A 22,683-nucleotide genomic window follows, 5' to 3' on the forward strand; every position below is an offset into this window, starting at 1 on the left:
GGGGTGATTAGCAGCAAGGCAATCAGGGGATTAAAATTGAGGATTTGTCAGGTGGGATCCACATAGAAAAAGGAATTAATGGAGATCTAACTCCATTTGTGTAAGGGGTGTACATGCGCATATCAAAGTTCAAGGTTAGTACGTGACAGAATTCTATAATACAAGGTTCTATCTTCTATGTGCAATTAATCATTTAATCCTATTTTTCAATAGATTGTGGACAATTTTAGCCTATTTGAATGAATTCTGGATTAATTACCATATATATCATGACATTTTTAGCATATTTGAATGAATTATGGGTTAATTACCATATATATTATGAATCATGAATGAATTCTATATCCCCTCGTACAGTCCAAATATTTAAAGTAATTAAGTGCATATAAAACATCCTATAAAGAGTTTTATATGTGAAAGTAACATAATTCTGAAAGAGGTAAATTTCACAAACCAAAGTTTTGATTGGTTTTACGGGAAACATCCTAATGTTTTGGTAGGTTTTCTGAAATTTGCTCATTTTTAAATGTCCTTGGCAGTATAAGCTTCCTTTTTGTAAGGTGTTCCTTTATGCTCTATAGTTTTCTATTTTGTTTGACTTTGAGCATGTATTTTTTTGAATTGAAGGAAGTGCTGAATTTGTTTATCCATGAAATGTTGAACTTAATTTGTTCCACGTGTCTAGAAAATATTAAACATACCAAAGTATATACTTACTAATTGAAATCTATCCTCAATAGAACATAGTGTAGGAAGGAAATGGTGACATTTGAAATTAAGAATCTTGATGCACATACTACCAATGTATATATGTGCTGTCCTTATTGTCTATTAGTGTAGCGGTGACTGCATCCTATACTAATAGGTCTAACTACGACAGATGTCGCCCCCCCCCACCCCCACCCGCCCCACCCCCCACAATAGATACTCCTATAGAGGGTCCTCTATAGGATTCTCTTTTCCTCTATTAAGTAGTGTCAAATCAGAACGACGACTGGTAGAAAGTCTTGAAGAAGTAGGAATGGTGTAATGCAGAACATAAAAAGAAACAACTTCTACTCTACTCACTTTGACACTAAGAAGATCATGAAACTAAGATAGATTCATTTTCGTGACATATTTCTTCACCTTGATTAGTAAGATTACTTATGTTGGGAAACTAATAGAGCTCCGTATATAATTTTGTTTCGGAATTTTCTTTGAACTCGCATTTTTTAATGGTTACTACATGGTTAACTATTCTACAGTCTGTGTAATCAGATTCTGAGTGTTTAAGATCTTGGGATATATCGCTGAACAACAACCCCTCTAGAATGCTTCTGCATGCATATATTGCTAATGAATTTTCTGATTTTGTTTTCCATATTGTAAATTCATATATGCTGTTTGCGTAAATCATTAAACCAATGCTACCCAAACTTATTTTTATTGACATACATTCTAACGCCTTTTGTTTTATAATGGGATTTGCAGCTTATTATGGGAGTCTACTAGAGATGGATCTTGTGCATGACAATCTAACGCCTTAAGTTTAATTTCACCATATCACTGGTTTTATGTCTTCGAAACCTGTCGAACAGGGGATTCTGTGGGTATATTTGTTACATGCGTTTCGATGTAGACGAAGGGTTTTTTGTAGCAGAATGTAAATAGAAAGGGGAGCAAATATCGAAAAGTAACTCCATTTTGTATATATTTTTTTCTCTTGTTCCGCAATTGAAAGATGACCAGAAAGTAATTGGTTCATACAATAAATTTTGGCTACTACTGGACATGTACATTTCTTGATTTCTTGTTATCTAGAGCGGAAACTACAACATAAACTATTATATTTGTAACATAACCTATCTGAATCTGATGTTCCCAAGAAATTGTATATGCTCTGGAAGAAGTTAAGTTTGTGTTGCTGCTTTTGTCCTCTGTGTAGAAATTAAAACTTAAAACAATACAAATCAATTAAAGGTTTTTGATTAAACAGAAAAACATAGTTAGAATTTGTTTATTTGTTCTGCTGTTCTGCTAAAATTGTTATAATTTTGTTATTATAGTTGCAACGTTAATCCTCTCAAAAAAAAAAAAAAAAAAACTTATTGTTGAATTAGCTACCATTCTACTTTTACAAAACGTGGTTTTTTTGACATAGGTAGCAAGAAAGGTTGCAATTATAGTATATAATAATTACTGTATTTGTAGTATTTTTAATATATAATAAGTGTACTTAAAGTTTTCATTTTTCACTAAGCAAACCCGAGGAAAGCTCCTTCACAAGATCACTTACGCTAATAATAATATTTCCCTAGTCTTAACATTCGATTTTATTTTAGCCTTAAACATATTATCATTCTTTTAAAAAAAGTTTTAATTATATGTTTTTTCCATAAATTGCATGTGAATTTTTCTTTTGAGTTATTGATAGTATTTGTGCATTCTTATCACGCTAAGTGCTATACACAGGAAGTAGGCATCATACGTACCCATATGTACATATCTAGAAGAAGTAGATACTCGATCTTGTTTTTGTTGTAGTTTAAAATAATATATATTTGTTGTAGTTTAAAATAATATATAACCCTTGTCAAATAATAAAAAAACATTGAAACGCTCGCTTAATATCACAATTAATTAATTTTGGGTTATAGTTCATAGGCCCAAAATTGCCTGTATTCAAGCATATATTAACCCAGTAAAGACACTGTGTACCTCAATAGGGATTTTCATACAAATTTGAGAATATAATTTATAAGGATGTCCCTTTTAACTCTCAGTTAAGGAAATCCGTGTCACGCAGCACTTTCTAATTGCTAGAAAATTGCTAAAAAAGTAAAATTAATGAAAATAACTAAGGTTTTACTTCTCTAGTTGTATGGTCCAGTGAACAATTTTAAAAAAATTCCAACAATCAAAGACCTGAAAGAAACTAATTGATATTTTACGTAAAACATAATCCAAAATTGACCAAGCCTGATTTTAAAAAAAAATAAAGAAGAAAACTATTGAACTATGTCTCAGTCTTCCTACATTTCCAACAAAGCAATCTACATAATCTTCAAAAATGATACAGATACAAAATCGCACAAATTGAGAATACTACTTGAGATTGAAACTGTTGAAAAATAAACTTATTCAAAAGAAATTTTCTGGAAGTTTTGCAAAGTTTTTCAATAAGGACGAAATTTTCTTGCAGCCCGAAGCTGTTGTATCCGTTTCTTGTCCTGCTCAAATTTACTCTGGAGCATCATAACCTCTGCAAAAAGTAAACATCCAACATGGTAATCAGAAAGATTGGAGAGAAAAAGTTCATAAGGGCTTATTTATTTGTTTATAATCTTCAAATGTTCTTTCTTATGTCTGTTGCTGGTGAGCATGCATGATTGATATAAGAGGGTTCATTTATCGCCTTTGCATTTGAATCTCCATGTCACATTTCAAGCAAACGCGAGAAATAATATTTGTCTAGATTTCAGGTAGTGTAGGTGCTAATAAAATAGCTCAGCTATAGCCAGTTTATATGCAATTAACTCTATATAAAATGTTCTCATCTAACAGAATGATCTTCATCATGACAAATTTCTAATATCTAAATCTGTGCTTTACAAGCTAAACATTTGAAAAGAGAGCTATTGGGCTCAGTGTTCAAACCTCTACTTAAGACTCTCATCATAATGAAACCAATTTTGTGACATAAAATATAACAGTTGGAAATCATGAAAAATAGGGACAGACTAGGGTCAGCTCTATGGATATTTCTAAATTGGTATTTCTGTCAGCACTAACAAGCTAATTCCCAACCTGTTAAAAAATTCAAAAAAGGTTGTCATCTTCTTTCTGATAATCCTATGCTAAACTAAGTGACCCTCTCTGAACAGCATGACACCTTGATCCGGAAATCTAGATTAATATGTTTATCTTCTTTCCCTTCTTATTAGTCAATTCTACAACACTCATCTCGTCTCCCCATTCTCCTTATGTATATGTGAAAACTTTTTGGTCATCATGCCTCGGATATAAAAAAAGCTCAGACTTGACTGATTCTATGGATGCTGGTTAGAGTTATTACTGGCAAAATAGGCCAAGCCACAAAAGCTGGAGAACAATTGAAACAAAGAGACAACTTCCGAAAACTCAAGAAGGTCCAACAAAGGAAGAAGACAACACTTGCTTTAGTATAGGAAATTCTATAGGCTGACACATTTTACAGCACCAAATTTAAAATGCCAAAGAGAAATATCATAGAGGGGTTTGGAGTCTTTGGACTTACCGTTCCTCTTGGCTTCACGTTTCTGAAACCTGTAAAAATCTAGAGGAGCTTCTTTACTCTTCTTTTTGCCCATTTTATCCACCACAGCAGCCTGCGCAACAGATCCCACAGTAACACCAGATTCTGTATCAGTTGTTTTCTTTCTGCCTTTTTGATGCGCAACAACAGTCCATCCCCCTTCTGCAGCAAGAGCTTCTCGTTCTTTCTTTTCCTGCAAATTTCAGAGATGGAATAAGCAACAATTCATACTTAAATACAATTCCTCAGCAAAAAATAAATAAACAAATACTTGCACACGAATTATTGGAACATTGAATATTAAATTTAGATCCAATTCTATATAGGAGAGAATACAGAGGAGGAGTTAATACATGGATAACAATTCACAAGTCTGAAGATTTGCCATATAGTGATTAGTCAAAGAGTGAGCATGAGTTAAACCCATGGATGACAATTAGTGCGCTTTTATATGCAATGCATAGACTTGCTATTTTATCCATAAACATGTCCATTTCATTGTACAGCCAGGTACTGACCAGGATCACTTTCTTATGAGGTTCCAAAAGCTATATAGCAAGAGAAACGGAATACGAGCTGAAATTCATGGATGACAATTCGCAGGTCTCAATATTTGCTATATAGTGAGAGAGTGCAGAGTACGAGTTCAAATACATGGATGACAATGCATATGCTTTTATATGCAATATTGCGTAGCTATTCTATCCACAAACAAGTGAAGGTCATTGTAAAGAAAGACACTGATCACAATCATTTTCTTATGAGATGTAGAATAAAGAAAATGTAATAGTGTTACTTAGTATATACCTGTTCCTGTTGCTCTTCATAGGCAGCCATGAAGTCATCAATTCTATCTTGAAGAATCTTCAAACCAGGTCTGCTATCCTTGTATTTAATAAGCCATTCTGTAAAAACATAAAGATAAAGTATATATATAGATGAAGTGTATGATATCAAAGAAGCATGAAATATATCAACAGGATTTTGCAATCCAGAACATAATGTATTTGCACATTGATGAAATAAATTCTCCTTGTAGTAATCTTACTTGATTGATTATTAAACCAGGTGGAGCCAATTTTGTTTTCAATCTGAAACTAAATTATGTACAGATTTTGCAATCTAGAACATAGTGTATTTGCAAATTAATGTTTCAAGCAAGAGATACAATGATAAAAAGAGTGTACAAGAATATGCGTAAGAAGAGTGTAAGAGTGTGTGGTTGACCAATACAGGTAAAACTGCATCAGCAAGCGTCCACACTCAATAGCTAGCAACTCAATGTACAAGGGAGGAATAAGTGGCAATAGAAAATTGTGGGTGAATGTTTCAGCATAGGTCTACAGAACTTTAAGCAAAGGAGATACGTATTAGCTGAAAGTGAGAGGAAGAACATCGAGTAGCAGGAGAAACTGAAGAAGATAAGGAAACATCAAACACATTTCAACTAGTCTCAGATTAACTTCTCTAAAAGACACAAATTCCCAAAAGATTATCCAAGAATATTATCTACTGATGTCAGCAAGTGTATAAGACAAGTCATAATGCACTTTGGATGGGAAGGGATAACAAAACAATATTGCATTTTTAAAGCCTCAAAGTTCTCTATAGGACCATACTATTGGAAAAAATAACACATGGTGCAAGTTTCATCTGTACCTCCAAGCAGAAGAAACATTTGATTTCCTGCATTAGTTGGTAAGCAGCGGAGCGTTCACACATCCTAATTACTTCCCAGCAGAAAATTTAATAATAGCCACAGCTAGAACTCTAGAAAACTTCCAAATAAAATAGTAGTTTCAAACGAATCACAGTAAATTAATTGAGATGATTAAACTAAAATTAAGGACCAAACGCCATAACTAGTAAATCTAAAGCAGCTTCAAGATGGCTAACTTCAAGTCTGTTTCGGAATCAAACAGAATCCACATGCATTATCAGTCGTCTCCTGCACTAAATAGGGATTAACTTTAAAAATTATGATTTGAGATTCAAATGTTTACAGTATCAGATATCAGACTTACATGTCATATTTCTGCTGCAGTATAAATGTAAAAAATATGCTTGCAAGCACATAATTAGGGAATAGGGATGTGCAAGCAGGCAATTGCATAATGATACAACAGTTTGACTTCTTAATTATTTAATATACCTCTTTATGGTAGCCTTAGTACTCAACTTCAATATCTTCAAGTGACTGACAAGACACCAAGACAATGAAGATCATTCCCAAAGAACATTGAAACCTTGTGGGCAGACTTATTGAGTTCCATTATCACTTACTAAATCCAATTACAGCATTTTCCTTCTATATTATTGCTTTGATAAGTGAGAGTAAGTTATAAGGAACGAGGAAGTCTAGAGTTATAATTACCAAACTGTTACACACTTTTGAGTATTGAACTTTGCAAATGGTACGCTTAAAGAAGACAGAACAATCATACTGATATTTGACCAACATAATTGTCACATAAATGATAAAATAGTTGGGCATATAATCTGCAGGAATGTAGAAAATTAAATTAACAGCACAAAAGTCTTCTAAAACTTTCATAGCTCTTTTAGGAAGAGAAAATACTTCAAAAATAGATAGAAGAATATGGTAAAATGATACAGATTACTCGTGCACACAACTAAGCACAGAGAGAGAAGGTTTGTTGTTGGGACATTCTTCATTTCTTAAAACACTCGTGATCTAAGATCTAGCAAAGTGCTGCGGATATTAAAAAAGACATGCTATCCAAATTTGGTGTAACTTAAGATGCATAATGTCTTAAGAAAAAAACATACGAAAATTAGAAATAGGAAATGCCGCAACAATAACATGACAAAAATATAAAAGATACAAGTTTAGCCTCGTACTTTTCATTCCTTGTGAACAATCTTCATCAACTGATGGGATCTCTTCAACCTTTTCTTCATCAACTTCAAGTGTTTCTTCTGATTTTGGTTCCTTAACAATATCAGAATTTTTCTTCTTATGCTTCATTTCTTTGTTCACCTTCTCTGCCAACAGGAACTGTGAGAAAAAAATTGAACTACGCATCCTTTTTGCCAAAAAAAAGGTAAACTGGCAGTTGATAAATGAAATTATAGACAGGACACTCACTAGCTTTTATTTTAGTTCTGTTGTTGGTTCCCGCGGGTTTTTCAGGATTTCCATCCTCCCTCGATGTTTGAGAGCGGGTCGATCTTTTATCATAATTCTTTTTGTGTCTGCTGCGAGCTAAAAGACGTGTTATCACCATCAGTATGGCTTAAAAGCAGAATGAGAAAATGAATAAAAGAAAAGCCGAAGGAAAAAAAAAAGATCTGAATAGCTTTGATATGACATGCGGTTCACTGATGAAAAAAGATAAAGAATGTATAATCAGCACAAAGAAGGGTATATACAAAAACAAGTTTGAGCAATAACTAAATAACTAAAAGTTGGTTATTAAGATTTAATTGAACACTTAGTTATTTATGTACAAGATCAATCACTAACTAAATACTTAGCTAATTAATTCTATGATATACTCTAATACAGTGTATCACTTGATTCCAAAATTTTCCAATTTAAAGGCTTTATAGACAGGAAGTTAGTTCGCAGAAGAAGAAGACAGATAAAGAATGGATCAGCATAAGGAAGGGTATATACAAAGGCATAAGGAAAAGAATTATCTCCCAGCAGCTCCATGGAAAAAAACATGTTGGTATAAACAACGGAAGCACCAGCAACACAAAATAAGAGAGTAATAGTGTTTTGTCAGTAAATAAGGAGCGTGGACTTTGTAGTAACCCAGTGCATGTTGCCACGCCACATGTTTTCTCTCTCTAGCATTTAGGTACACTAACCTTTTCCCCTTAATGATACCAAACACCTCAAAGAAAAAGAGATCCTCTGCCTACTTCCATCTCTACCTTTACTTTCTCTATTCTTTCTCCATCCACACAATCTTTTGCTCTATCTCACTCATCTTCATCAACTGATGGAAACATTTACTCCTCCCCCTCATTCTTTTTATGTGAGATCTATTTTGTTATATTTAATACTTGTTATAATTTCCATCTGGATGATATGATTTCAGTTAGGTTTAAAGACCAAGTTGGCCCCTGTACTGGGGCTTCATTCTCAAAGAGGTCCACGTATTTTCTTTTTTCTCAACTTAATCATTCTAAGGTTTCTACAATATCTCTGTTATAAAGTTAGTCCTTCTTTAACATTCTGTAAAATAAATTTTGAGAAGACAATTCTACCCTTTCTCAAATATTTGATTACGACGCTATTAATTAAAAATCAGTAATTATTTTCTCAAAGAACGATACAAAAGAAAACAATTGCTCCTCAAAAGATCCTCAAGGTACCAATCAGAACTCTTCCTCTCTTCATGAAGCCGATAATTACAAAAAAGTTTTGATTAAAATTTTCTTGCTGTTAAACGGGAGAAACCTTACAAGACGAGAGAAACGTAGGAACCCTAAATTGATCATAATGAAATTGAAAGCAGATGAAACAAGCAACGATCAAAGGCAAATATGGATTGTGATAGGTATTTCACCCCAAAAATTATTATTTTGCTTTATCTATATGTTATGGTATTAGGGTTTATCATATTCTTTAAATATTGGTTATTTGTTTTTAGTTTTTTTTTGGGTTAGGGTTTATCATATTCATCAAACTTGGTTATTGTTTTGTTACTTTTATGTGCTGTTGTGTTCGGGTTTGTTAAATATCCTAAAAATTTCTTGAAAATTTTATAGTATATGCCAAGGACTTTTTTATCTGAGTTGAGAAATAAAATTTTACTTGATTTAGTTAAAATATTTTCTAAATCAAATGGTTAATTTTACAAAACGACTGATTTCAAGAAAATGACCAGAACGAGATTATAAACAACAAACTATCGAAAAATTGAGTTCATGTGCCAGCTGTCTTATTGAAATACTTGAAATGTGTGTGTGCATGTGCGCGCGAAGTGTGCGTGTGTGTGCATGCATGTGGGTTGGGTGTGTGTTGGGTGTGCGCGCACGCGCGTGTACGTGTGTGTGGGTGCGCATGCGCGAGTGTGCGTGCGTGCATGCATGTCCCATTTCACCTTCCAGATTGAAAGATATGTTGTTCGTGGCAGGAGTGAAATTATCTTATCTTTATGCAGAAAGCTAGAGAGCCTGAAGATGTTGTCAAGGCCATAAACATTGCAATTTTGATTGTTATTTTTAACATCAACTTGGGGGGATGATGATGTACAGTAGATGAAGAAATTGTAATTTTCTCTTTTGTTTGATTAGTAACTCAGCTCTTTTCCGAGTTCATGATGTACTCTAACTGCTCATATGGTAAATGAAAAAAAGCTTTTCATTGACAAAAAAAAGTTTCAACAATGCAAGCATATGTCCTTGTCTTGTTATGTTGTATGCAAGTATCATAATGATTTCATTTTTTTTATAATGAAGCTAAAAGTTCTCATATATGCAGATGCATTTGGATAGATGATTATAAATGTAGATATTTGTTGTGAGAAATCTATGTACGTTTATTCTTGTGAGAAATCCATGTTCAGTGTTTAATTGTAAAGGAAGTAAAAACAAATAAATATTTTAGAAGAGAGAAAATTTTCTGACATTTCTTCACATGTACATTCATTTTTTAGAATACACCACATTCTAAATTTATATAAAGTACATGGACCTCTATTACCATATCACTAAGGGCCATACAGTCATAACTAAAAAAATTAACACTCCTTTCTTAACGAATGCTAAAAAAGGACTAACTTTATAACTGAGATACGATTCAAGGACTAACTTGAGAAAAAATAAAGTGCAGGGACCACTTTGAGAATGAAGTCCCAGTGCAAGGACCAAATTTGCTTTTTAAGCCTCAGTTATTGACAATGAGGTTTATATTACTGTTGATGCTTCTTCTTGAATAGAGCTTATGTTGTTACTGAGAGTGTTCTTGGTGGGGGCTTATTGTGGATTATGGATTATCATCAATATGAACCAACATGCAGCTTATGATACTCATATAAAGTGTACTGTGTATGATTTCTAATTAATAATTATTAGAATAATTAACTTTACTTGGGTCTCATCCACATTGGTCAGACCGTCAAGTGCTTAGATTTAGGCCATGATAGTGATAGCTTGTATGGTATCATGTTTGTTGTATTTGTTCACATGTGTAGAAGAGAGTACACTACTCCTCCAGAACCTATAAATGGATTGATCAGTTAAATATTTTCCAAATAATGGGGCTACATTGCACCATGGCCAGTGGTGCTCCATGAAGTCTTTAACTAAAAATAAAATGGCATACTAACAATGTCTTCATTAGCAACATACTAAAAATATGCCTTCATTAGCTATTTTCAGAGTTTCCACTTAAATATTCCATTACAGTGTTAACAAATATACACCATGTTACCTAGTAGTCAAGTACTCTAAGTCTCTAATAATTGATAATACATAATTTTAGATACTTGGATGGAAACTATAATTTTATCTTAACTTTAATTAAAGCAAACCAAAAGCGTAAACATAAAAATACTAGTATGACAGCATCCTATTCATACAGAAACTAAATCCAAACCAAATCAAAGAACTTACAATGTGTCATCTCATTATCTGCATGCTCATCTGCATGGATTTGATCTTCATTGTTTGCATCAGCTTGACTCCCTTTTCCCCTTCTTTTCTTTTTCAAACCCAACTTACTTTCCTTCTCCATTCTCTTATCCCCGCGATCCAAACCTTCACAATCAATTTCATCAACTGAATCAGAGGGGCACATTAGCAAAGAAGATGTCTCAATACTAGATATTAAGTTCGAAAAGCTTCTACTACTGTCAGGAGTCAATTGTGGAGTTCTAAATATTGCTAAGTTTCTAATATTGATTATGGTACTGTCAAAAGTGTTGTTTACCAAGTTCTAAAAATTGCCTCTAGCACTGTCAGAAGTCAATTTGGAGTCAAAAATCAGAGGAGAGACTCATACTAAATTCAAATGTAAATTTAAGAGGCGTAAGTTAACATCAAGTACAACTTTTAGAAACCTAGCAGGTGGTAGAAAACTGAAAAGAGTAAAAGAAAAAAGCTCGATAACCTTCTGATTTACTTTATAGAAGGATCATATGAACATTAATTCATGAAAGCAAAGTATTTACCAAATCGCATCAAAAACTAAAAAAACATGTTTAAATGGAGTTTGAAAGCATGTAAACTTCATACAAAATATGTTACTCATGATGAATCCAGGTCATAACAGATCTATGTCTCAAAATAGTATTTTATACAGTAAGATATTCATGATACACATACTAAATGTGCATCATGACTTGTAACAGTGAATGACTTTGCAGGGACCAAGGAATCACTTGAATGTTCCATGAAGTCTCAAATATATAAAACTTTATCTGGTATTTTGAAGATAATGATTCATAACTCAAAAAATTTGGCTGACAAATAAAATTAATAATTTAATCTCTACACTTATAGACAAACACCTATGAGAGTATGCAATTAGGTTTGTCTATACCTGAGTGACATGTGATAAACAAGAGTCACCTTTCTTCTAATCCAAATGTCACAGAAAGCATTAGGCAGACTAGCATTTGCTGGCTATTTTTTAACATATTTGATTATAATAATTGACAATAACAAGTATTAAATCCATATAAAATTGCAAAAAACATAAAATAATTAAAATAAATAGTTAATAATTCATTCATAATAAGGAATTAGATCAAATAAAAAATCAGCACCAAAACATAATCGAAAAAATAAAAAATTTGACTTCAGAATTACCTAACCAAGTCGGATGTGGCTAGAACAGTGATAATTAGAGAGAAGCAGCGACAAGGGACGAGCTGCGTCCAAGGTTTTAAATATCGGTTGATAATCCGATATTATTCCCGAGTTATCGGTTTTGGGAGCTTTCCGATAGAATAAGTTAGAATTTAAATCGGTTATCTTTTTTGGGGTTTATCGGCGATAATAATTATTGTATAAGTTAAAAATAAGTTATAAAAATGAAATATGTACTAGTGTGAACCCCATGCAAAGCACGATCTCCATTTCTTATTTCTGCTAGTAATTCTGTATTTAAATGCAGGTTTTCGTAAGTGCTACAATAACATTTTTTACATGCTACAGTATCTCCTTGAGCTACAGTAATAATATTACAGTAATGTTTTTAAACGCTATAGTTCCCGCTTGTGCGACAATAATAATGCTACAGTAATTTATTGTAGCATCAATAGTGAATTTTGAATCCCCTATCTGTGCGACAGTAACAAATACGGCCGATATTTGTGGCTCTAAAAATCGGAATTATCTGGCCACACTATTGGGTTGTGATTTTGGGTAATGGGTAGTTTTTGAGTAAACTTGAAACCCGACACAACCCGTTCTTTACAATAAAACTTAAACTCGATTAAATAGCCCTAATCTTCTGTTCTCTCTCCCCTCATTTGTGCAGCTATGTCCACTGCCCTAATCCTCTGATCTTTGTTTCTCTTTGGACTCCGTCGACCTTGACGCTCGCCTCGGCTGACTTCGACGCTCGCCTCCGCTACTCTTCGGACTCCGCTGACCTCAACGCGATCGACTTTCACTATTCGACGCTTCTCTCTCATCAGCATTAACTTCATCGACTTGACGACTTTGACTGATGATGTGCTCTCTCCATTGACTCCGTCATCAATTGGTTTGATTGACTCGACGACGTTGACTGACGCTGAGCTCTCCATCGATGCCGAGCTTTCTCCATCGACCCATCATCAACTGTGACTTCGACAGTTCGACTTGGACTCTCCATCGACGTTACGCCTTCAACACAACTTCTGAAGTTGTAGCAACAAAAAAATATTCACTATTCAATTGATTTTTTCTCTAGTTATTTAGTAAAAGTTGAGAGAATGAAAGAGGGGTGTATGGTTAAATTACAATTTGGGGTATTATATTATATATACACATCATATGGTATATCACTCTGATAAATACTACTTATCCCTGATATATCCCCGATTTTCGCTATTCGATAATGATTTTGATCGTCCGATAAATCTCCGATAACCGATATTTAAAACATTGGTTGTCAGGGAGAGAGGAGTTGCGGCGACAAGATAGGACAAAGCTGAGGCGAGAGAGAGTGAGATGTGGCAGAGAGAGAGGAAGATGCGGTGGCGAGAGAGGAAATCACAACGGCGAGAGAGGAAGTCGCAAGGCGGATGTCCGGTTTTGAGATAGGGTTTGGGTTTCAGTGGCTGCAAGTGCGAAGTGGGGAAAGAGAAATAATGAGTGCTTAGGTTAGGATTTACGTATAAGTTTGTGGGTTGAGTTTCGAGATATTGGGTTGGCATTGGTTATAAAAAATTGTTTTGGTTTAAATGTTTGTGTTTGGGCTGACTTGAGCCCATTATGTGCTTTTTTATATGAAAACTTGAGGGGTTCACCTAGGCGGACTACTCAGCCCTAGGTGTGATTGACGCCTAGACTGCCCGCTGAGGCCATTTTTGAGTGGCCAGAGGATCACTTACGCTAGGCGTCCGCCTAGGCCGCTTTTAGAACATTTTCTAAACCTATTTACGATAGTCACCAATTTGAACATCAAAGCTATATCTTATCCAAGTACATTCTGTTCAACTTCTTCCCACAAAAGAAACTAAGGGTCTGTTTGGTTCATCTTCAATAGGGTTCACCTAAACCCAAATTGACAATTGAATGCTTCGATCTGACATTATAGAGCAAAAATTTAAACAAGTGATGGGGAATTAGGATGAAAGAGGAACTAGGGTTCTATTTGAGAGGGAACCTGAAATAATGAGGTGCAAACAAAACAGGGAGTTAACTCTAGGGGCCGCTAATTTTTATCATGTGATCACGTGATAAAGAAAAGGAAATGAGGGCCAGGATAATGTGGCATACATTTGTCAGATTTTTTGCCCATTTGCCATCTAAAATTAATGAATTGGTTATTCCAAAAATTTGTGTACTTCCCTTGTTCTATTGAAAACGTTTCTTAGATTTTTTTTATTGAACCAAATGAAAGTAATGGAATCCTATAATGTCATTTTTGCTACTTTTTGCTCCAAATCCAAAAAAAGCACATTGTGTCCAATAATTCAGAGTGAACCAAACACCCTCTAAAAGGAAATACAAGTTCACTCAGTTCCATGTAGGGGCAGATAAGCGTACACTTTGGTTGTGACATTGTGGCTTTATGCATGAAAAACTCTCTAAAAAACTCCTTGTACGGAGAGTTTTTGAAAAAACCAAGATGACCAGTTTGAATCATCCGACTCATGTATATCTATCTATAAGGAGCCGCCACACAAATATCGCCTGAAGTGTCACCTCAGATCTCAAATTGCCTTAGTATAAATAGTTTATCAGCATGACATCTTGCACTACTCTCAACTTCTAATGATTTTTTAACACCCTAAATAGCTATAAAATACCTCTGACGGCATCATAACACATTAAAATAACTGTTATTTCAAATACATATTCAAATAAAATTTAACATATACAGTTTTTCTTAAATTTTCTTATAGATGATACTCGTTATCAGATCATCAAGAGATAATGGGAGATGGATTAAATGTTACATGAGATGCCCTCTATCTCTTGGATGGCGCATCTGACAGTAATAGCACATTAGCACCAAAGAGTTGCATGAAATATGACAGATATCTTTAAAAAAACATAGGATTCACCTTTTTTTATTTCTCTTCATAGACTCATAATTATTTAACCGCACATTAAATTTTATGAGATTAAATTTGTAACATCTATATACAAAAGCATTTATTAATATAATTTTACTATGTTCGTCCTTGCAGAACCATAAGCTCTTGCATAAGCAATTGCACTTGCCAAAAGGCAAAAATCTTGCCTTGATTGAAGCAAACTCAGTAGTGCAAGCATTATTAGCAACAGCTTCATACATGTGTACAAATTAAAGTTTATCCAAGCAAAAAGAAATAAGAGAATATCAAAAAATTCACAACACATCATCAGATTACCTGCATGTTCATCTGCCTCAATTTTCTCCTCATTACTAGCATCAACTTCATTTCCTTTTTCCTGTCTCCCTTTCTTCTTCAAACTCGGCTTAATTTTCTTCTCCTTCTTTAGTCCCTTGTGCTCTGGGCACAAGTTCAAATGATAAATCTCCTCCACTGTATAAAAGGTTTGACATTAGCAAATAGAACTTCTACCATATAGATAGAGTAATTCGAAAAGAAAATCCTTATAGTAGTAAGATATAGGTTGTTAAGGTTGTTATTAAGTCTTCCACAATCATTTCTAGTACTTTTAGGAATCAACTTCTGTCTAAAGTACTTTCCTAAATAATAAACAAATTTAATACCACGGTTTTTGTCGTAACTACTTATTTCTAAGAGTAAACTTCGCTTTGATCAATAAATAAATAAATAAATAAAACTCATAATAGGGAGCCAAAACTAAATTTGAAATTACATTAAAATAAAAAAATAGAACCTAGCCACACATTTGACCCAATCTAGAAACCATTGAACATCAAATTACCAATAATTCTCTAGATTCTGTTGTAAACTATAATGTACCCATCACTAATTATAGAAACCTAGAAAGTGAAAATTAATTGTTTTACATCTAAAACATAGGAATTGTTTGCATTATGTTAGGTCAATTAAAATTACAACGATGAAAACAACTAACAAACATCATATCACCATCATTGCCATCGAATTACCTATTGTTTCACTTCATTTTCCCTCCCATTTCCTCTTCTTTTCTTCTAACTCTCAAAATTATGGAGTACTGTTACAAATTTGCCACTTTTTCTAGATTTCAAAACCTAAAATACAATGATTAATTCTAATCAAAACATACTGGATAGCTAAAAATTACATTTTGACATGAAAATAATTTGCAATATAAACAAGAAACTTCCGGCGCATCACTGGATCAATTTTCTAATCTCCCTTCCTTACTCCCACCTTGCTTCTCTTCTCCTTCTCAAGATTCAATCTTTCTGCTATATATTTGCTCTCAATAACAACTTCAATCTTAAAATCTAGGGTTTTCGGCTTTGCAACGCATCAAAATAAAAAAGGGAGAACAAATTGAGCCAAATAAAAATAAGAATCAAGAAATTACTAGTACCTTTGATGATTTCTAGGGAATTTTTGCTCTTCAGATCTTTTATCTTCCTCTTCTTGAGCTTCTCTGGTGACATTTTCAATTTTTGTTTCCTTATTTTTTTCGATTGATTTTTCATGGTGGGAGGTGCCTTCTTAGGGTTTGGAGAGCAAACGACGAAAAGGATACCTAGGTTTAGTCCCTCAAATCTTAATATTTAGATATTAGTCCCTCAAATCATTAAATTTTGTAAAGTTATTAGGATCAGTTTGGTATTATTGGAGTTTATAATGAGTTACTTATAAAAGCAACTTAAAAAGAGAAACAGTTTCAATAAGTATGCCAAAAAAAATTCACCAAACGCAATTATTAGCTACTTCTTAAAGAAGTAAACAGAAACACCCTAAAAAAGCGATATCAAGCTGGTCCTGCCTCTCAAATCATTGAAGTTGCTATTAGAAGTTAGATCTCCCAAGTCTCTTAAATAACTTCAAGTTAATCCCTCTAGAATTGAACCCCTACGAAATTGCACCCTCCTATTATGAGGGGTACAAGTTGGTTAGCAACATTTAGCATTGCCCTACAAAATCTAAATTTAATTTAGTGTTTCCACTTTTTTGTGATGATTTCAACTTTATATTTTGAAAATCTTATCATACGAATATGTATATTAGCTCCGCCTATTGTATCCAATCCGAGGGGAAAACAACATAAGAAGGTGAGATTAGAGTTTGAGAAATTTATTATCATCCTTGTTAATTATTATTGACATTGCAACCTAATTATACTCTAAGAACCTACCTGATGACATTGTTTGTTGAATCTGTTAAGACCCTATGCTTTTGTGGTTATACCATGTTCTATTATTGTTAACATGAGGGATCTAGTTGTTATACTCTATTACAGTGTTTTCAAAGGTCGTACCTCACTGCGCCTCATGCGCCTTACGATGCAGGGCAGTGGAGAAGCGCCCCACTTCTGATGTAGCAGTGTTTTTTGCGCCTCGTGTACATTCTTACTTTGTGTAGGGTGCATGTACTACATACCCTCATATAGTTTTGTTTGTTAACATTTCAATCGAGTCTTTATACTTGATATTCCATATCCTAAAAAGCAAAATAAACTCATTAGGAATTTTAGTAGCCTTCAATTGAGGACCATTACTAATCTTTTGCTTTGATATTAGTCTTGATTTAACATTTGATTTGAAAATTTATGAATTTTGCTACTATGTTGAGTGTTAGCATTAGAAATTAAGGTATTATATTGTGATTTTGTAGTAAGATACTATTTATCATGACATTTTACATGTGAATTCTAAAAACATGTTCTTCCGCGCTTGGTTATATATTTTAAAAATTTATGTGGGCGGTGTGCGCCTCGCATCACTCGGGCGCACGCATCGCGTTGCGCCTTGCGCATGTGCGCGTAAAGATGCCTTGCGCCCCGCATTGCATCTCTTATTGCGCCTTGCGCATTGATAACATTGCTCTATTACACATTGAATGTGTAGACTTAGAAATGTGTGCATTAGGTTAACATTAATGCAATAGATAAAAAAACTATATCCGCTTGGAAAAGATTGTATAGTGCTGAATTAGAGCAACAAATAAAAATCCACACCTCTGATACATACAATGGACCCAAAAACACTGAGATTCCACTCACCTCCATTGGCAACGTGCAACGTGCTAACAACTCACAAACCTTCTAAAGCCATTTGTTCTCTCCTCCATTGCCCTCCTTTTCTCACTTTCATAGATATTATCAACTTAATTCTAGATATAGAAGAGAGAGAAAGCTCAATAGTAATGGAGAAGAAGGTGGTGGAGTATAACCAGGTTGTAATGTCAATGTCAATAACAATTAACAATGATTGTAATAAATCTCTCATACTAACCTCACCTCCTCATGTTGTATTTTCTCCTCGGATTGGATGCAATTGACGGAGCTAACATACATATTTTCATGATAAGATTTTTTGAGTATAGAGTCAAAATTATCTCCTAAAAGAAGTCAAAACAACAAATTAAATTTGACTTTTGTAGGGCAATACTAAAATGCTTTTAACCAACTTGTACCCCTCGCAATAGGAAGGTGTAATTTCGTAGGGGTTCAATGCTAGAGGGATTAACTTGTTCTTTTATAAGATGGGGGATCTAATAGCAATTCCAATTAGTTGAGGGACAAAGGACCAGTTTGGTATTGCTTTTTTAAGGTGCTTCTGATTACTTTTTATGAAGCGGCCAATAATTGCGCTTCGTGAAATTTTTTTGGCATGCTTATTAAAACCGCTTCTGTTTTTAAGTTGCTCGTATAAGTAGCTTTTATAGTTAACCTATTATAAGCTCTAATAATACCAAACTAGCCCTAATAACTGTACAGAATTTTAATGATTTGAGGGACTAATTTCTAAATATTAAGATTTTAAGGAATAATAAAAAACCAATGTTTAAAGTGGAACTAAAATCACCGAAGCACAACCTCTGTTCAGTTCTATATCCACTTCATCATTTGCTCTCCAAAATCCTACGAAGGCGCCTCACACATTGCAATGTCAATTGAAAAAAACAAGGGAAAATTTTGAAAATGTCATCAGAGAAACTCAAGGAGAGGAAGCTAAAAGATCAGAAGAGCAAAAAAAAACCCTAGAAATTATCAAATGTACTAGCAATTTCTTGATTCTTATTCTTATTCGGCTCAATTTGTTCTCCCTTTTAATTTTGATGCATTGCAGAGCCGAAAATTCTAGAGAAGGAAATGCCAAAAGAAGAATAGTGTATTGAATTTTAAGAATGAAGAAGTTGTTATTGAGAGCAAAGATACAGCAGAAAAATTGAATCTTTAGAAGAAGGAGAAGAGGAGCAGGTTGAAAGTAAAGAAGGAAAATAAGAAAATTGATCCAGTGACACACCATAAGTTTCTTTTTATTGTTTATATTGCAAATTATTTTTACGTAAAGGGTAAAAGTTCTAATTTTTAGTTGTTCAGTATGCTTTGACTAGAATTCACTAAAATTTGGGTTACCATAGAAAAAGTTGCAATTTTGCAATAGAACTCCATAATTTAGAGAGGTAGAAGAAAATATTTCCCAAATAACGGGGCTACATTGGACCATGTTTGTTATCATGTTTCTTGTATTCGTTCAATGTGTGGAAGAGGGTACACTATACCAAAACCCATAAATACATTGATCAATTAAATATTTTCCAAACAATGGGGCTACATTGGACCATGGCCAGTGGTGTTCCAGGAAGTCTTCAACTAAAAATAAAATGACATACTAACGATATGTCTTCATTAGCAACATACTAAATATGTGTCTTTATTAGCAACTTGTCAGAGTTTCCACTTGAATATTCCATTAAAGCATTAACAAATATATATCATGTTACGTAGTAGTCTAGTACTCTAATAATGATAACATATAATTTTAGATACTTGGATGGAAACTATAATTTTATCTTAAGTTTGATTAAAGCAAACAAAAAGTGTAAAAATAAAAATACTAGCATGATAGCATCCTATTCATACATAAACAAAATCCAAACAAAAGAACTTACAATGTGTCATCTCATTATCTGCATGTTCATCTGCTTGGTTCTGATCATCATTGTTTGCATCAACTTGACTCCCTTTTTCCCTTCGTCTTTTCTTTTTCGAACCCAGCTTACTTTCCTTCCCCATTTTCTTAACCTCTCGATCCAAACCTTCACAATCAATTTCACCAACTGAAGCAGAGAGGCATATTGGCAAAGAAGATGTCTCAATACCAGATATTAAGTTCAAAAAGCTTCTAGTAGACTAGTACTGTGACGAGTCAATTGTGGGGCTCTAAATATTGCTAAGTTTCTAATATTGCTTATGGTACTGTCAAGAGTGTTGTTTACTAGGTTCTAAAAAGTGCCTCTAGCACTGTCAGAAGTCAATTTAGAGTCGCAAATGAGAGACTCATACTAAATTCAAATGTAATTTTAAGAGGCGTAAGTTAACATCAAGTACAACTTTTAGAAACCTAACAGGTAGGAGAAAAGTGTAAAAGAAAAAAGCTCAATGACCTTCTTATTTACTTTATAGAAGGATCGTATCAATATGAATTCATGAAAGCAAGGTATTTACCAAATCATATCAAAAAACTAAATAAAACGTGTTTAGGTGGAATCTGATGGCATGTAAACTCCATACAAAATATGTCACTCGTGATGAATCCAGGTCGCAACAGATTTATGTCTCAAGATATTATCCCATACAGTAAGATGCTCATGATACACATACTAAATGTATCTGCATCATGACTTGTTACAGTGGATGACTTTGCAGGGACCAGGGATTCACTTGGATGTTCCATTAACTCTCAAATATATAAGACTTTATCTGGTATTTTGAAGATAATGATTCATAACTCAATAAATTTGGCTGGCAAATAATAATTGATAATTTAGTCTCTATACTTTTAACACAAACACCTATAAGGGTATGCAATTAGGTCTGTCTAAACCCTCAATCGAGTGACATGTGGAAAGCATACTCTTCGCCTACGGGTAAAACATAATAATAATAATAATAAACAGGAGCGACATTGAATTCACATAAAATTGCAACAAAAAAAACGTGAAACAATTAAAATAAATAGTTAATAACCCAGTCGTAACAAGGAATTAGATCAAATTAAAAATCGGCAGCAAAAAATAATCGAAAAAAAATAGACTCCAAATTTTTACCTAATCAAGTCAGAGGTGGCTAGAGCAGCGGCGGCGAGAGAGGAGTTGCGGCGGCGAGAGAGGAAGAAGCTGCGGCGAAAGAGAGGAAGTCGCAGCGGTGAGAGAGGAAGTCGCAGAGCGGAGGTCCGAGAAGCTGCGGCGAAAGAGAGGAAGTCGCAGCGGTGAGAGAGGAAGTCGCAGAGCGGAGGTCCGGTTTTGAGGTAGGGTTTGGGTTTCGATGGAGGCAGAGAGAGAGCGCGCGTTTAGGTTAGGGTTTGGGCTTAAGTTTGTGGGTCGGTTTTTGAGATATTGGGTCGGCGTTGGCTATAGAAACTCATGTTCGTTTGAATGTTTTCGGGCTGGGCTGATTTGGGCCCATTTTGGACTTTTTACATGAAAACCTGATCAGCTCGCCTAGGCGGGATTGGGATTGGGATTGGGATCCTCTATTCATCAATAGTAGCTCCTAACATTTGCTAATGAATCTCCACCTTTCATTTTGTGGATAAGCACAAAATGAAAGATAGTCTCACAAAATGAAAGGTGGAGATGCATTAACAAATATTAGGAACCACTATTGATGAGTAGAGGATCTCAATCCGCGAGATTGACGCCTAGACCGGCTCAGGCCATTTTTGAGCAGCCACCGGCCAGAGGACCACTTACGCCTAGGCGTCAGCCTAGACCCAAAAGAAACTAAAGGTGCATTTGGTTCATCTTCAATAGGGATCGCCTAAACCCAAATCTATAATCAAATGCTTCGACTTGACCTTTTAGAGCAAAATTTTAAACCAAATGACAGACGAATTGGGATGAAAGAGGAACTAGAGTTCTCTTTGAGAGGAACCTCAAATAATGACGTGCGAACAAAATGAGGGAGCTAACTCTAGAGGCCGCTGATTTTTATCATGGAATCACATGCTAAAGAAAAGGAAAATAGGGTGAGGATGATGTTGACATACCTCTGTCAAAATTTTTTGCCTATTTCCCATTCAAAACTAATGAATTGGCTATTCCAAAAATCAGTGTGAACACCGTGCAAAGCACGACATATCTTTTTTTTTCCTGCTACAGTACTCTTGTTTTTTAAATGCTATACAGTGATATTTTTAAATTGCTACAGTATCCCCACCTCTGCTGTAGTGCTTTTAAAAAAAATGCTACAACATTTCCGTGTGCTAGAGTAATATTTTTAAAAAAATTAATACAGTAATTCGGTTCCAATTTGCTACAATAATAATACTACAGTAAATGCAACTGTGGTGTTTGCTGTAGTATGAACAGTTAATCTTTGGTTCTCCCAATTGTATGGAGAAGTAGATTCCCAATTTGCTACAGCAATAAATACTACAGTAAATACAACTGTAGCATGGACAGTTAATCTTTGGTTCTCCCATTTGTATAGAGAAGTAGATTTATGTACTTGTTTTATAAGAAATATTTCTTTTTTTTTAACCAAACAAAAGTAATGGAATCCTATAATGCCATTTTTGCTATATTCTGTTTCAAATCCCAAAAACACATTGCTTCCAATAATTTAGGGTGAACAAATGCACCCTGAAAGGAAATTCAAGCTCACCCAGTTCCATGTAAGGA

At 34.2% G+C, this 22,683-nt stretch overlaps 1 protein-coding gene and 1 long non-coding RNA gene across 9 annotated transcripts in view; one reads left to right on the top strand and one right to left on the bottom strand.

Annotated features, from left to right (window-relative positions):
- LOC109829092 overlaps positions 1 to 1,901 on the top strand; it is an 11,807-nt gene extending 9,906 nt beyond the window's left edge. For all 4 annotated transcript variants that reach the window (XR_002243966.1, XR_002243969.1, XR_002243967.1 and 1 more), the window contains one exon: positions 1,474 to 1,901. This is a non-coding gene — a long non-coding RNA (uncharacterized LOC109829092). The remainder of the gene's footprint in view (positions 1 to 1,473) is intronic.
- On the bottom strand, positions 2,975 to 21,236 carry LOC109829096 (G patch domain-containing protein 4). 5 transcript variants are annotated; one of them, XM_020396188.1, is made up of 9 exons: positions 21,109 to 21,236; positions 19,951 to 20,118; positions 15,286 to 15,441; positions 10,868 to 11,011; positions 7,386 to 7,502; positions 7,139 to 7,282; positions 5,084 to 5,181; positions 4,259 to 4,469; positions 2,975 to 3,244 (listed from the first exon to the last, which is right to left on the bottom strand). In XM_020396188.1, the coding sequence occupies exons 2-9, from the start codon at positions 20,072 to 20,074 to the stop codon at positions 3,159 to 3,161; spliced, it is 1,080 nt and encodes a 359-aa protein (XP_020251777.1). In that variant the 5' UTR covers positions 20,075 to 20,118; positions 21,109 to 21,236; the 3' UTR covers positions 2,975 to 3,158. The 5 variants fall into 5 exon arrangements, with proteins under 5 accessions (XP_020251777.1, XP_020251775.1, XP_020251780.1 ...); XM_020396186.1 differs by having other exon boundaries at positions 10,868 to 11,032; XM_020396187.1 differs by having other exon boundaries at positions 2,983 to 3,244; positions 10,868 to 11,032; positions 19,951 to 20,097; positions 21,109 to 21,232.

Source organism: Asparagus officinalis, chromosome 1 (assembly GCF_001876935.1).
Source record: "Asparagus officinalis chromosome 1, Aspof.V1, whole genome shotgun sequence".
Lineage (NCBI taxonomy): Eukaryota > Viridiplantae > Streptophyta > Magnoliopsida > Asparagales > Asparagaceae > Asparagus > Asparagus officinalis.